Source organism: Poeciliopsis prolifica, unplaced genomic scaffold (genome assembly GCF_027474105.1).
Source record: "Poeciliopsis prolifica strain line A6 unplaced genomic scaffold, Auburn_PproV2 SCAFFOLD085, whole genome shotgun sequence".
NCBI lineage: Eukaryota > Metazoa > Chordata > Actinopteri > Cyprinodontiformes > Poeciliidae > Poeciliopsis > Poeciliopsis prolifica.
Window position 1 is genome coordinate 1,044,133 of NW_026562460.1, and position 16,908 is coordinate 1,061,040.

General features: G+C 38.3%; 1 protein-coding gene across 1 annotated transcript in view; it reads left to right on the plus strand.

The window, feature by feature from the left end:
- The window catches only part of cunh2orf76 (chromosome unknown C2orf76 homolog), a 48,234-nt gene that overhangs the window by 15,839 nt on the left and 15,487 nt on the right, over nucleotides 1-16,908 (plus strand). The window contains exons 4-6 of the mRNA XM_055022366.1: nucleotides 10,234-10,284; nucleotides 12,543-12,580; nucleotides 15,601-15,682. Coding sequence (XP_054878341.1) covers nucleotides 10,234-10,284; nucleotides 12,543-12,580; nucleotides 15,601-15,682 — 171 coding nt within the window. The remainder of the gene's footprint in view (nucleotides 1-10,233; nucleotides 10,285-12,542; nucleotides 12,581-15,600; nucleotides 15,683-16,908) is intronic.

Consider the following 16,908-nt stretch of genomic DNA (forward strand, 5'->3'; position numbering starts at 1 on the left):
TCTCAGGGGGCGTGGCCTAAGTGATGTCATCATTCGACCATAGGGTATTGTAGAAGACCGATGATGATCAATCACAGAAACTTTGGTGCTTCTGTGAGTTTCTGTGTAGGAGATATAGCAGTTTATTTTTTAGGGCGAGTAGGTGAACTTTGACCCCTGCTAACCCCCCTTCAGCATACTCAAAAACTCACCGTTTAGATAACTTTAGATGGGACATGCCTTATGAACAGACTGACCGAGTTTGAAGTCGATCAATCAAAATCCCTAGGAGGAGATAGATCAAATACAAAGGCTGTAAACGGCAAAAATCGGCAAAAATGGGGTCAAAATGGGAACTTCAATCAAAAATGGTTGACTTCCTGTGATACTTGCACTATGACATTAATTGTAAATTTTGAGCGTCTTGGGGAGCTCTACAAGTGTACCAAATTTCATGTCTCTACGATAAAGTAAGTGAATAGCAGAGGGTAAAAAAGGGTGTTTTTCCAATTTCTAGGTGGCGCCGTAGAGAGACATTTCTGTTGCAATTTTTGCGACGACTTTAAAATACGTAAATTTTAAACAGGCTTAAGGCCTCCGCCAAGTTTGGTGAGTTTTTGAATATGATAAAGCCCCAAAAAGCCAATTCATTTGGGTGGAAGAATAATAATAATTAAAGCTGCAAGCAGCCTCGAGCGGCCCTCGCAGCCAAGCGCCGCTCCGGCCTATTGCCACCGCGGGGTACGAGCAACCGCCGCCTCACGCCAGCCACCACAGAAGCTCTCACGCAGTTTTCAGCGCCTCCGCCCGCACCGCGGAAGCTGTTGCTCAGTTTCCATCAACGCTGCGCACGTGCTAAGACAGAAGTTGTTGCGCAGTTTCCGCGCCCGTCCACCAGGCGGTACGCATCTATGCGTTCGGCGGCTATCCTTCAAGATGCAAAAAAATGTGGTATAGATTCATTGGTTTAGCGAGGAAATACAGCTGGCGGATTAATGTAGGGGCGCAGTGGAGTCAAAATACATTTCAATGCTGTTTTGCTCTTTAGAGGTCAACAAAGGTCATACGTTTTCAATTTGGCGCCAGTCCGATGATCCACGTGTCATTTAGAGCCGATCATATGCACGTGGCGAAGTAATGCATTTCGTCATTTCTACACCCCAATGCGGTTCGGTCAGCAGCCAGCAATCATAGAGTTCATCATGTTATCGTTTTTAGTCAGTATTCACATGATGAAACCCATATAAATTATAGAATAACAGTAAAACATACAGCAGAAAAAACATGTGACTGCTTCTTAAAAGTGGGCAGGGCTACAGTGAGGTCATCAAGTGACCATGGAAATGTGTTCAGGGCTGTTCTCTAGAAAGACAGAGGAAGTGTGATGATGCAGCTGTGATCTTGCATTTGGAAGTCATTTAATGTTGATGTTTTATGGTAAATAGTGAAAGTTTTACACTAAGCCACACCACATGCTTGATGTTAACTACAACTGAGATCTAAATGCAGTGCAACTTTAACGTTATCGTGAAATGAGTCAGGAAAATGGTGAAGGTTAAGATGTATCAGTTTAATAAACCGCACTGTTCAGTAATAAACCAGGGGCAATGCACAATAACAGAGCACAGTTAACTTTCAGCACTTTAGAACAATAGCACAGGCTCAATCCCACCCATTAATTAGGTATTAATCACAGGAAGTGCTGCAACTAAATATTACAACCCCAATGGATCTGTAAAAAGATACTTAGCATTTTCTCAGAGCTCTTTCAAACGACATTTTAAACATTCTATACATAATAACAAACAACTCTGAATGTATGAAACTGGATGTATCAAACACACTATTCAGTTTATTGAATTAGTCAAGCGCTTCGTTAGCATTAAAAACGTTGCAGGCCTTAGGCATTGGGTTAGCATCCTCCTCAGAATAACTGTTCCAAACATGACGGCTTCCAGAACCAGCAGGAAGGAATAAATTACTCACCGCACCGCGATTTACGACTGTTTAAACGAACAGCAATGGGCTCTTTGCACCTGCCGCGCTGACGTCACAACTGTATACCGAATGCGGCTCTTTTTTCCACTTTCAGAAACTATGACTGCTATAAAAGACAAAGTCGTACTTAAGACACAAATAAAACAATACTATGTACTTTGTTTAAGTTTTCATGGATTTCCAAGCCATCCTCAATTAAGACAGCTTGTAAATATTCGTTGCTACAAGTTAAAGCTACCACTTGAAGCTAACGCCGTACACACCGCTCTAAACACTGTCTTAATGAGCCATTCACAACAAGCATGCAAAAGTAATAAAACGAAATAACACAGAAATCTTAAGCAACACGGCCATATTTTTCTAAAAGTAATAACTCTGAATCTGAACAGTCAGCTGAACTAGAACTCCGATACCAGAGTAAGCTCTGTGCTCGTTTTTCTTCGTCATACTTCAAGCAAAAACTCTGAACTGTAATCTGCCCCCAACCCCCCACCCACTCTCCAGTTAACAATAAACACACGTAATATGCTTGAAAATAAGGCACAAACAGTGTCCGTTAGAATGGCTGAGAAATCTTTAGATAATTAAATAGCAGATTTTTACTAGAAAGCTAGCAGGCTTGTGCTAGCAGTTTAAAGAAAATAAAACTCACCTTCATATCTGTGAATGTATAACGAGGCGAACATCTTAAAACCTTCTTTGCCTTACTTGTTGGGGTTTCGGATCGATGTACATTATTAATTGTTACCTTGGAAAAACATTTCAGCCGTGTTTCCCGAACGTGTAAGCTGAGGTGCAAAGAGCCCATTAAACTGCTCCAACTCCGGTCCAACAGAGCCTTCTTGCTCAAAAGCGTGGTTCGGATTTGCAACTCCAAAATCCAAGCAAAATGTTGAGCGTAGTCCAGTTCTGTGGCTCCAAAAAGCAAGCAAAATGTTCAGGAAAACTTTGCAGCTCCAGCTGTCGCCGGCTGACTGTTATTACGTAGCGTCGATCTGTTTTCTCATTGATGGAGTACCACTGCCTCCTGCTGTCGCAATACTGGTATTGCACTAGCAGTACCAGTATTTTCCACAAGGTGCCAGTGGTACTCCATCAAACTGACCCCAGTGTGTTCTTACTTCGCTGTGTCATAAGTTTTGCTGAATGACTTTGTTTGTATTATTTCTAGCAAAAATGAATGAATGTTTGTACTTTAACCCACAAAATAAACTTATATATATATAAAAAGTTATAATAATGTATATTTAAATAATTAATAACAACATAACCTATGGGCTGCTGTTTTCTAGGGTCGCTATAGAGAAATTAGGCCACGCCCTACAAATATTGTGATGGATTCCAGTCGGGGAGTGGATAAATATTCATCCTTGTGAGTTTGCAGCAGCTGAGCCCGAAAATGTGGTATTGAGAGCCAAACGTATGGCGATGGCGTTACAGGTAACTTCGCCACGCCGCCATGCACACCTGCTATCGTAGCTGGTCGGGGTTGGACTCCTCAATACACCAACATGTCTTCGGTGTCTGGGCACAGTTTCATGTTGATGAGGTCAAAGGGGTCGGATAGCGAATGTTCACAGTAAAACATTACACTTCCTGTTCTCAGGGGGCGTGGCCTAAGTGATGTCATCATTCGACCATAGGTAATGTAGGAGACCCGATGATGATCAATCACAGAAACTTTGGTGCCTCTGTGAGTTTCTGTGTAGGAGATATAGCAGTTTAATTTTTATGGCGAGTAGGTGAACTTTGACCCCTGCTAACCCCACTTCAGCATACTCAAAAACTCACCGTTTAGATAACTTTAGATGAGACATGCCTTATGAACAGACTGACCGAGTTTGAAGCCGATCAATCGAAATCCCTAGGAGGAGATAGATCAAATATGAAGGCTGTAAACGGCAAAAATGGGGTCAAAACCCAACTTGAATCCAAAATGGCTGACTTCCTGTGGGGTTTAGACCATGGCTCCAAGAGACTTTTTTGTACGTCCTGACAAGGTACACATGTGTACAAGTTTCGTATTTGTAGGTTAAAGCATGGCTTGGGGCTGATCATTTAAAGTTTTCTAGGGGGCGCTATAGAGAAATTAGGCCACGCCCACCAAATATTGTGATGGATTCCTGTTGGGGAGTGGATGAGGGTCCATCCTTATGAGTTTGCAGCAGCTGGGCCCGAAAATGTGGAATTGAGAGCCAAACGTATGGCGATGGCGTTACAGGTGACTTCGCCACGCCACCACGCCCACCTGCTCCATCGAAGCTGGTCGGGGTTAGAATCCTCAATACACCAACATGTTCTCTGTGTCTGGGCACAGTTTCATGTTGATGACGTCAAAGGGGTCAGATAGCAACAGTTCACAGTAAACATTACACTTCCTGTTCTCATGGGGCGTGGCCTAAGTGATGTCATCATTCGACCATAGGGTATTGTAGAAGACCCGATGATGATCAATCACAGAAACTTTGATGCTTCTGTGAGTTTCTGTGTAAGAGATATAGCAGTTTATTTTTTTATGGCGAGTAGGTGAACTTTGACCCCTGCTAACCCCCTTCAGCATACTCAAAAACTCGTTTAGATAACTTTAGATGGGACATGCCTTATGAACAGACTGACCGAGTTTGAAGTCGATCAATCAAAATCCCTAGGAGGAGTTAGATCAAATACAAAGGCTGTAAATGGCAAAAATCGGCAAAAATGGGGTCAAAATGGGAACTTCAATCAAAAATGGCTGACTTCCTGTGATACTTGCACTATGACATTAATTGTAAATTTTGAGCGTCTTGGGGAGTTCTACAAGTGTACCAAATTTCATGTGTCTACGATAAAGTAAGTGAATAGCAGAGGGTAAAAAAGGGTGTTTTTCCAATTTCTAGGTGGCGCCGTAGAGACATTTCTGTTGCAATTTTTGCTAAGACTTTAAAATACGTAAATTTTAAACAGGCTTAAGGCCTCCGCCAAGTTTGGGTGAGTTTTTGAATATGATAAAGCCCCAAAAAGCCAATTCATTTGGGTGGAAGAATAATAATAATAAACAATAGGAAAACAATAGGCCTTCGCAGCGCTTAGCTGCTCGGGCCTAATAATAATAATAATAATAAACAATAGGAAAACAATAGGCCTTCGCAGCGCTTAGCTGCTCGGGCCTAATGAAATTCATTGATCTGGTTTTGCTCACATGTGGTGTTTTCAAAGCGCACTGAACACTGCTCTGTAGAAATTTGTTTTGAAACATAATTGTCACGTGCAACATTAAACATATCTGCTTCAAATGGGATTTATAGTAAAGATTTGCAAACGGTTTTGTCACACAAATAGCATTTTTCAACAGGCATCAACACAGCCACCTACAATTTGGAAACATCTGTGGTGCGCAAAGGTTTCAACCAGTTAATTTAGCCACCAGTTAATCTATAACACCGGACCAAAAATGAGCAGTAAGAGGTAATGCACATCAAACATGTTTTTCCCAGCTAATAAACTGTTGAGACCCATAGAAGTCAAACTAAGGTTTAAATGTTTTTCAGATACCAGTTTGATTCAGTGTCACTGATCTAATCTCTGCTACACCTATGCAAAAATGTAAGGCTCTAAATAAAAAGTTTTAATGAATGAGTCTACTTAAAATTTTAAATTCCTCATGAATATTGTTTTATTGTAGTGGCTCTCACTACAAATTATGTGTCATTTAAATTATAACTTAAGTTGCTTTATTTTTAAAACTTTTTTGTTTTTTTCATGTCCTGAATGGCTTAGAACACATATGTCAAAGTCAAGGCCCGCGGGCCACATCAGGCCCGCGAGAGGGTTTTACCTGGCCCCCGTGATGATATTAATCTATTATTAGATCCGGCCCGCAGATATAATGTACGCACGAATACTACATTTCCCACAATGCAACGGGACGCGCCGAGCGGAGCATAGCGGGAGGCGGCTTAATTTATTCAGCAGTCATTCAGCATCAGTCATTAGCATACCAGCAAAAGTTATCTTACAGATACCCATCAACAATGGCAAAACGGAAGGTGGACAGTGAAAACCGGGGGTTTCAAACAAGGTGGGAGTTTGAGTACATGTTCACGGAGGTAGCTGGAAAACCTGTGTGTCTTCTATGTGGAGAAAGTGTGGCGGTGATGAAAGAGTTTAATATGAGACGGCATCACGAAACAAAACACAAAGACAAAAACAAGATTCTGGACATGGAACAAAGGCTATAGAAGGTCGAGGAATTAAAACGAGGCCTCAAATCGCGACAGGGTCTGTTCAGAAAAGCCCAGTCACAAAGCGAGGCTGTTGTCAAGGCCAGTTTTATTTTAGCAGAGGAGATCGCTAAATCAGCCCGGCCATTTACAGGGGGATTTCATCAAAAACTGTATGCTTAAAGTCTGTGACGAACTTTGCCCAGACAAAAGACAGCTCTTTTCAAACATCAGCCTGAGCGAAATACTATTGCTCATCGGGTAGACCTGTTGTCTGACAATCTAAAAGAGCAGCTTGTTACAAAGGGAAAAGATTTCATCGCATATTCCCTGGCTGTGGACGAGAGCACAGACATTTCTGACATTGCCCAGCTGTCAGTTTTCATCCGCGGAGTGGACTCCAGCCTAAACGTGACAGAGGAGTTGTTAGCGCTACGTCCTATGCATGGCACAACTATGGGACATGATTTGTATGAGGAGGTCTCAAGATGTGTAAACGAGATGGAGCTGCCTTGGGAAAAACTCGTGGGTCTGACAACAGACGGAGCACCTGCGATGTGTGGACATAGGAGTGGACTGGTGGCAAAGATACGGGAGAAGACGCAGAAGGAAAACGTCACACGTGAGCTAACAGCTTATCACTGTATCATACACCAAGAGTCGTTGTGTGGTAAAGCCTTGAAAATGAAAGATGTAATGAGCACCATCACATGCGCAGTTAACTTTATTAGAGCCAAAGGGTTAAATCACCGCCAGTTTAAGTCATTTCTGAGCGAGTTAGAAACGGAGCATGGTGATTTGCCCTATCACACTGAGGTGCGGTGGCTAAGCCAGGGAAAGGTGCTGCGCAGGTGTTTCGAGCTTCGTGGGGAGATTTGTTTGTTCTTGGACAGCAAAGGGAAAGACACAACACAACTCCGAGACAAAAGGTTTCTGTGTGAAATGGCTTTTCTGTGTGACATTACGAGTCACCTGAACGCAATGAACCTGCAACTGCAGGGTCGGGCTCGTGTCATCTCTGAAATGTACAGTACAGTGAAGGCATTTCAAACCAAACTGACTCTGTGGGAGGCACACATGCGGAAAGAAAACTTGAGCCACTTTCCAAGCTGTCAGACCATGAAAGATGAGCTATCTACCAGTATTTTCCCGAGCACAGAATTTGCTGATAAAATTAGTATACTCGCTGCTGACTTTCGACACCGATTTGCTGACTTTGAAGCACAAAAAAACAGGTTTGCACTGCTCAGCAATCCATTTGCCGTTGATGTGGAAAGCTCACCGCCAAACCTCCAAATGGAGTTGATTGAGCTACAATGCGATGATGCGCTGAAGGCAAATTACAAAGCAGTGGGTGCTGTGGAGTTTGCGCGCTTCCTTCCGGACACAATGCCCCAGCTGCGCACCCAGGCTGCTCAAACGTTGTCTATGTTTGGCAGTACATACCTGTGAACAACTGTTGTCATTAATGAAGCTGAACAAAACATCACACAGAAGTCGACTTACTGCTGAACACCTTTACTCAGTTCTGAGGATTTCCTCAGCTCAGAGCCTGACCCCGAACTTTGATGAACTTGTGCAAAAGATGAAACACCACCAAGTATCAGCCTCAGCCTCAAACAAGTAATGTAGTGTTACAGTAATACAGTGATGTATATAAATGTATGTAAATACAGTAATAATACAGTAATGTTTACTGTGCAATTACATATTTGAAGTTAATACTCTGTTCAAGTTTAAAAGTTAAATATGCACACAAAGAAGGTCTTGGTTTTGGTTGTTCCCCTCAGGGATTTTAAAGCTTTCTTGTCTGTGTTGACTATGTTGTTTTTGTTTGCCGACTCCGTTCCTGGGAGTGTTTCTTGTTTTTCGGCCTTTCATGGAAAATAGATCGTGAAGTGGACAACAGTCTTTTGATAAAATTGTCTCCTATTTAACAGAGAAAATGACTTTTGATTGTTATTATTTGTTTTTTTCACACTAACCCAGAGAAAGCACAGAAAGGAAAGTCAATGTACATTTGAGCAGGACAGATGCAGTCCAGTGTGTTAATTGCTATTGGTTTTAAGTAACAAGAGATTTTTGCACTTTATTTTATTGTATTTTGAGGCAATATTTCTTTTTAATTATTTCAGTTGAGTGAATGATAGAAAATTGTTTATTATTTATTTCTTTGAAGTTGCCTAAATTCAGCCCATTTTTGCTAAATGAGGGAATATACTGATGGTGCCTTAAATAATTATCACTTCATACATTTAATGTTCATGTTATGAGTTTTTTATATAAAGGACATTTGTATTTTGTGCCTGCTGAAATTAAAAATGACTGACAGAGTCATAAGAAAATATTGCTTTATTTATCCAATCATATTGTAATATATTTGTTATGCTTTCAGTAGGTTAAATCTTGGTTTCAATGAAGATTGGACAGTCCGGCCCTCGGCTTGTAGCCAAATGTTTTATTTGACCCTCCGTCCATTTGACTTTGACACCCCTGGCTTAGAACCAAGCAGACAGTAATAATGAATATCTGGGAAGCATCATAACTTAAAGTTAATGCTCATGTTTTTATAGAAAAATATCCAGATTTTATTTTGTGGATTTAAAGGCTCTATGTTGACGATAGTAAGAAATAAAGGCACACCAACCTTTCTGTTTTTCTTTCTGCTCTGAGCTCCCACACACTGAGCTGTCAACTAATGCTTACTCTCTCCCGTTTCAAACTCTTCTCATTAATGTCAGCGTTAGAGAGCTAAATATAATTGAGACATTTGCTACCTTTGACAAAAAGAAGTTTTAAGTCTATCAAAGCAATGTAGCCAGTTTTGATACTTTTGATTTTGAAGACATAATGTGGCAGGTTAACATAATTCAGCCAAAGTAATTAAATAACAAATTCAGTCTGATATTTATTGTTAATGTGTTTCTTCCTATTGAGCAGTAAAAGTAAATAAAAGGCTTAGATGTCTTTTGCTTTAAGTATTTACTTTTGTCTGTGCTGCACAGCCACAGTTACCATGAGCAGCTCTGACAACTTTTACCGTTCAGCTACTTGCACATTGGACTAAACCATTGATCAAACAATGGTGGGGCTAGACCTAAAAATGTACTTTTATTTTTTTCTTAGATTTTTTTGTATTAAAATCACAGATTTTTGTCTCAAGAAGTGAAAAAGTTATTTGCAAAACAAACTTTTATTTGCACAGTTTTTGTTGATAATGTTCTACCAAAGTTTTTCGTCATTTGCACATGACGAAAAACTTTGGTTGCGATTTTCTAATTTTTTCTTGCGAATCACACACACATGAACATTTTGGGCGGGGCTTAAAGACGAACAATGTAAGATGTGTTCCTATTGGTTAGCGCTGACTAAAGGAAAGACTGACTGACCACCTCAGAACTCTGTCCTGAACTGCTGCTTCTCTTCAGTGACAGGACACAGAATGTGAATGATAGGTAATCATCACAAAATGATTAATGTACCAAATGTATCTGGAGCAAATATGTGTTAAAAAACTGTCAAGTGACCGTACAGATTATTTATTCACCAAGCACATAATCAGTGCTGTGGATGAGGAGAGATAATGTAACTCTTAAATATATATTTTCTTCCAGATGAAAAACCAAGCTGGTAGATCACAGGCTGAGGTAGGATATTCACATCATTTCTGCCTTTTTTCAGTGATAATTGGTGTGTATGTGTCTCTTGTATTTAGTTAATTTTAAATTATATGTAATAGGCCTTTTTGCCTTTTGCGTTATGTTATGAAATTACGGTAAATTGGTGTTCTCCTAATTCCTCTTGGCATTATGAGCAGCAGAGTGCAGCTGCTGCTCAGTGCTTGTAAGCCCCGCCCAGAATGTTCCTGTGATTTGCAAGCAAAAATTAGAAAATAGCAACTACAGATTTCTGGCATGCGCAAATAAGTTTGCTTTGCAAATATCTTTTTCACTACATGAGACAAAAAGTAATTTAAACAATTTTTTGTTATAAAAAATTATTACAGTTATAAAAGTTTTGATCACTGTTTCAATTTTGAGACATACATTTCTTCCAGATATTGCCACAAGGGAAGGACTTCCTCCTCCTTTCAGAAAGTATGGATACGGTATGTTTGTTTTATTATTTTCACAATAAGTTTCTGAAACAAAGTGTAATTGATTGTCAGTATTGTTCTGTAATTCTTCAGTGCACCAGAGCTAACATCTCTTAAAGCAACTATATCCTTAAGGAAAGATTATTGTTTTTCTTTCTAAATCTCCCTGTTGGTGTAATGTGGGAACTTTAAAAAAGAAAGTAACATGTTGAAAGTTAAGATTAGGCTCATAAATTTTTGTTTTTTGGATCTTAACTCAGATCCGGTTCTACTGTTACTTTAAGGCCATAACAATTCCTTGCATGATTCCAGTACCTCAATCATTAAAATTAATCAAGGACAATTATCTGCCTTGAAGCTTCTTAAATGATGTTTTATTATTTAGTTCATGAGACAGGGCTGGGTGATTTTTCTATGTTGCAAAATGTTCTCACTTCTCCCTCTGAGGTATTGATGAATACTAAATGAGTACTACATTTAGTATTAATCAATACTATTTTGTATTAGTTTTGATGATAATGTCCAATTTTCAAGTGTGGTCCAGGGGGATTTTATTGATTGATAATATGTGTTTTTATAGTTTTTCTGGAGACCAATAAGCGTCCTTAAAATATCTGACGCGATACACAGAATACGACAGTCTTTCTCCTCCCAGTGCTTCTGCCTGGTGGCTGGCTCAGAGTGAACGGCAGGGGAGAGGTGAGGCAGATAAAATCTTGGGGAATTTTCTGCCATGGTGCAAGATTCCATATTTTCAGTCTGAAACAGAATTTTATGTCTTTTGTTCTCAAAACCTGTAGCGCTCATACTTAGTCTGTACTCAGGCTCTCTGCTCGCTTACAAAACATGGAACCATAATTTGTAGATTTGGAGGATGAGCAAAGAAAGGCTTAAAAAAATAAATATATTCATTCTGCTTTGAAGAATGGAAAACAAAAAACGCTGTCAATGTCTGTGATTACTTCTTTTTTTTTCTTTTTTTTTAAAGTATCGGGAACTTTATCTTTGTGATGAAGATCTTCTATGTTTATTAATGTTATTTATTTGAAATAAAGAAAACACAAAAACTAAAAAACATGCTTTGCAGTTGGGCTGGGGAATATGACAACAATCTAATATTCTGATATATTTTCGCTATATCATGATACACAACATATATCACAATATTCTTAACTGAATATTAACTGAAAATATAGGGATCTATATTTTCAGTTATAGATCCCTTGCAGCAGGATGTCACCTGCTGCAAGGGTTTTTAAATGTTAGGGGTTTTAAATGAAACAAATACAAATGAATTTTATTCAAATGGAGCAATGTATTTGAAAAGTGCTTAGTGACATTGGTGTTTTATGTTTCCATGTTCTAATGGTGACTCATTCCACGCAAGTTCCCGCCCTCATCTCTCTGCTAGACATATAAAATAAAAAGGGATGCAGTAGTTTGGTATGAATTGTCTACACTATGACAAGATCAGAAAAAAAGTCTTCAGAAGAAAAATGGCAAGGGAGAGGAAAGTAGCTCAGTTACTTGCTTGACTTTGACAAACTTAACTCAGATGTGTTGTGGAGTAAGGTGTGTTAGGGTTAGTAAGGTGTGTTAGGGTTAGTAAGGTGTGTTAGGGTTAGTAAGGTGTGTTAGGGTTAGTAAGGTGTGTTAGGGTTAGTAAGGTGTGTTAGGGTTAGTAAGGTGTGTTAGGGTTAGTAAGGTGTCTTAGGGTTAGTAAGGTGTCTTAGGGTTAGTAAGGTGTGTTAGGGTTAGTAAGGTGTGTTAGGGTTAGTAAGGTGTGTTAGGGTTAGTAAGGTGTGTTAGGGTTAGTAAGGTGTGTTAGGGTTAGTAAGGTGTGTCAGGAAGGTGACCTACACACAAACTGACAGATCATCAATAGAGCAGGTGTTTAAATGACCTAATCAATGAGATCGGCTAATAAAAGCAGCAGTGGCTAATCTACCACAGGAATCACTTACTCAGAATCACAAAATAAAGATCAAGCCTGAAAATCCACAACTGTAACTGAATGTTCTGTTCTATGTGGGGTAATGTTTGAGTGTTTTTGGTGCTGAATTCAGGTACATAAAGTTGCGCTGTTGTCAGTTGCTATGCCAACGTATAGCACAAAGCTGACATGAAGAAAGAAGAGTGAGTGGTTTTGAGGTATTTTTCCCATTCCGTAGCACTAAATGAATCCTACCTACATCTCCAGGTTTCACTTTAAAAAACTTAAGAGATCAACATGATTTTGTTTCTCAAATTCTGCTATTTTGTATTTTCAGACACTATGAAGATTATCCATCAAGCTCATGGTTCAAAGGTATTTGTCTGTTCGAAAGTCACACAATGCAGCATCAAAATGGTTTGTTTCTAAATAAAAAAGACTTCTCAGTTTGAGATTTATAGAGATTGTGTTGGATTATGTTGCTTAACTCTCATCCCCAGAATCACCAAAATTAGGCTGCCTAATAAAAGCGTCACAATAGATACAGGCAGAGTTTAAATCCATAAATCTCACCCCTGGAAAATACAATGGAAAAACGGCACGTGGGCGTGTTGGTGCAGGTTAGGGGTTTTAAATGAAACAAATACAAATGAATTTTATTCAAATGGAGCAATGTATTTGAAAAGTGCTTAGTGACATTGGTGTTTTATGTTTCCATGTTCTAATGGTGACTCATTCCATGAAAACCTGGGGGACTTTTATTGATTTGGTAGGAAATGGCCTCCTAAAAAATTACTTTGCTTTTTATATGGGCAGCTATTACATCATTTCAAATTCATTATCAAAATCACATCCAAAACTTCTTTAGATTCTCTGATTTAGCATTGTATTATTGATACAAAAACATGTAACAATGTTTTTGTATCAATAATATACAAATCATTATAATATTCTCTTATTATAATGATAATTTGAGTAAAACTAGGTGTTCTTCTGAAGAGAAAACAGGAATCATCCATGATTCTAATTATTTGAAACCAAAGTTACAATTGTTCATTCTCAAGAGAAAATATAAGTATTCTGTATTGGGTCTTATTAGAATACTCAATTTGTTAAGACTTAATTCTTTAAAACTTTTATGCATTAAAATAAGGAATAGTCTCAACTATTTTTATAAATCTGCAAGCTAGAAACTTACTTCATCTTTTTTCAGGCTGTTCTGTTTGATGACACTCTCTTTGCCTGACCATAATTTCTTATGATTAAATACAAAAAGAAATAGAATTCAAGCAAAATTTGCATCAGACAAAACAACAAAAACAACCCGATTTTTAGGCCTGTCGCGATAAACAATAAATCATTTAATCGCACGATAAATTGAAGCTATCGACCACATTTCAATTATCGGCTATATCGTTTCTTCCGGCCTTTTTCTGTTGATGATTGAATGAAAAAGGCTAAACGGTGGTGCTCTCCACTGACCCTCTCTTCCTCATTTCCTTAATGCCCAGCACACACTAACGATCTTAAAGCTGTCGGCCGATAGTCGGCCCATTTTCAAAACCCGAGAGGCCACACATTAGCCGACAGAAACACTAAGTATAATGGTTCGTATGGTTGTGACGGTGCGGTGAGAGATTGGGGAAGGAGTTAGCAATGGCGGTTAGCCACTCTAACCCAAAACAGCAGGACGAACTGTTGAAGATTTCCACACTTTCACTTTATTTCGCTTCGTCCATCTAAAGCCAGATCTCCATAGATTATAGTCTCATACATGGGAAAAGTAACGACAGTTTACCGCTCTGCTCCTCTTCATCACTGATCATCTCCTCTACAAGAGTTCTCACTCTGCACAATAGTACAACAAAGGAAAAAGGGAATAGGCGCCCCCTTGTGGTGATACCTGCTCATCTCTAGGAACCAAGCAATATAATGACTGTTGCATGGTGTAAATAATGGCTACAAGTCCAGCTAACTAATTTTAAAACCAGCCATTAATCAATGCTTTACTGCAATGCATGTGGCCAGTGTCAGTCCTTACTGAATGAAAATCATAACATATTTATGTCACGTTAACGATGAACAGCTGAAAAGTTACCGGGTTTACCAGGTTATATAGTATACAGTCTTCATAATCTGCACTCTTTTGGTTGAATGCAGTGTTTATTTCCACTTTGGCTTCATACTGTTGAGTTTTTATCCAAGTACATTTTTTGTTGATAGAGACTGAGAATCCATTTTATTTTTGTTTTTGGTTGTTTTTTCAGTTCCAGTGTTAAGTATTCTTTTGAAAATAAAGTGTATCTATATTTGGCATGCATTATTACATCATTTCCATTAAATCAGTGTAAAAAGGTCTTCAAAATATATTATCGTTTATCGCAATAATTTTTGAGACAATCGCTCGAGAAAATTTGGTATCGTGACAGGCCTACCAATTTTATTGAAGTTTGAGTCTACTGTTGGATCTAGGTGTTACTTTGTGTGATTATATTTAAAATTAACTTTAAGCTTCAAGCCATGCCCCTGTCATGTCATTTTACTTCAAGCTAAAATCTCCAGCATGGGGAAATGGGCTGATCTCTGGTTTTCTTGATAAGTACTTCATAGAGTATTCTGTGAAGTACTATATTAGTGAGTACACACAGTATACTCTATGAAGTACATGGTGTGTGTTCCATAGAAGTGTGTACTCTATGAACACACTTCATAAGTGCACAGGGGATTACAAACCTTCAAAAATGTGAGAAGTGGGGCAGTATGCTTCTGCATTGTAAGTTTGACACCCAAAACGTTACTATAAAGTACAGCTATAACAAGGAATTGATTTTAAATCTACAGTATAGGTATTTTTGATTTCCAAAGTCATTGCAGGAGATACTTAGCTGTTCAAATGACTAGGTGAATCCAGAGTAAAATTTAATAGTATTTACACATGTATTCTAGAGCTGAGAATGTCACTGGTGTGTATCTGCTCTCTGTTCAGTAATTAGGGAAAGCTGCAACATTTATGGACTGTCTGAAAAATGGAGTGATAAATAAATCCAGTATCTGCTGCAAACCAGCTTTCAAAAACCTGTTGAAGGCTGGTAAACTGTGGTTACGCCTATTTTTGCTGATATCACTTAACTAAGCAGTTTGACAGTAAGGTATGGTTTGTTTTAGACCTGTGACAGGTTATTCTTTCAGAGTACACCATGTCTATTGAGTTTCAGCTCGCCAGATTTTGTTTACGACAAACGAAACTGTTTTGCACAAGATAAGCTTGTACAAAAATCAAGATGTGCATATTATGAATTTTCACCAAAACTGCTTCTTCAACTACTGATTCAACTGGAAATATTTAATTTAAAGTAATACTAATAAACTGTACATATTTGGTTCTATTGTTTCAGACAAGTGAGTTGGTATTGAGTTTGGATGATGATGAAAAGTTAATTTTACAAGATGACCAAACCCTGAAAGCTGCTGGAGTTGGTAAGAACTTCTAATTGCTGTCACTTTGAATTCTCATTAGTATTTTTTACCCTGAACACCAAGTGAAATGAAATGTTGTATTTTTGTTAATTCATTTGGTAATACTTTATTTGACAGGGTATGGATAAGACTGACATGACACTGTCACAAACATGACATAACCTGTTATATCATGTTTTTGACATAACAGGTGTTCATGAATATTTATGACTGTTGTCATAAAGTGTCATTCTGTAAATAATGACACTTTTAATACAAAGTTGACATTATTCAAAATGTCTGTTATGACCCTTGACATTAAGCAAGAAATTGTGATCTGTCATAAATTTGTTTCAAAAGTATTACTGATTAAACTTTAAAAATGATGTAGCTTTATCGGGTAATATATTGCTCTGCCATTTTATTTAGACTTTAATTTCTAATTGATCTAATTGATCTGACGTTTTATGGCAAGATGTCTACAAAGCACTTAAGAGCGTTGCATTTGAAACATTAGGTAAGGCTGATTTAAGTATTGTAATACACCATTTCTACCAGTGAGTGGCAGCAATGCACGAATAGGCGTGCAATGTGTTGAAGAAGAAATCTTCCATCTTGTGGGGCCAAACCAACACAAGTTATAACGGCCAGACTTTCTGTTTAAAAAGAAACTGAAGTTTGTCACCTAATACATATGAGGTATGTGTCGTATTAACTTTACATTTTCTTTGAGAAAATTACATTGACTATATTGTCTTTCTTTGTAATGTTAGCTATGAGCAATTCAAGCCAATGCTACCTTGCTGTGAGGTTATTAAAGTTATTAAACTCTGTTACTGTAACATCAACCCAAACATCAACCCAGCAAAAAATATATTTGACTTTTTGCACGGGAGTTGCAATAGAAATTTCGTTGAATCCTGTTCAATGACAATAAATGCTATTCTATTCTATTCTATTAATATTCAACATATTTTAAAGGCAGGCAAATGGGTTTTTCCCCTCCATTTTTAATCTAACAAATTAAAAGCTAATATTTTAGTCAAAGTTATCCTTTATGTGCATTATTTTGCAACTTTGCTGATGTGACATGGTGTCTGTGTTCTTTTCTTTGGCAACTATAGACATATAAAGTCCTTTTTTAGCCTAAGGAAACATGGTGGGGGGTGGGCTGGACAAAGGTGGCTAACGAAGATATGTTAATCAATCAATCAATCAAATTTTATTTGTATAGCACATTTCAGCTA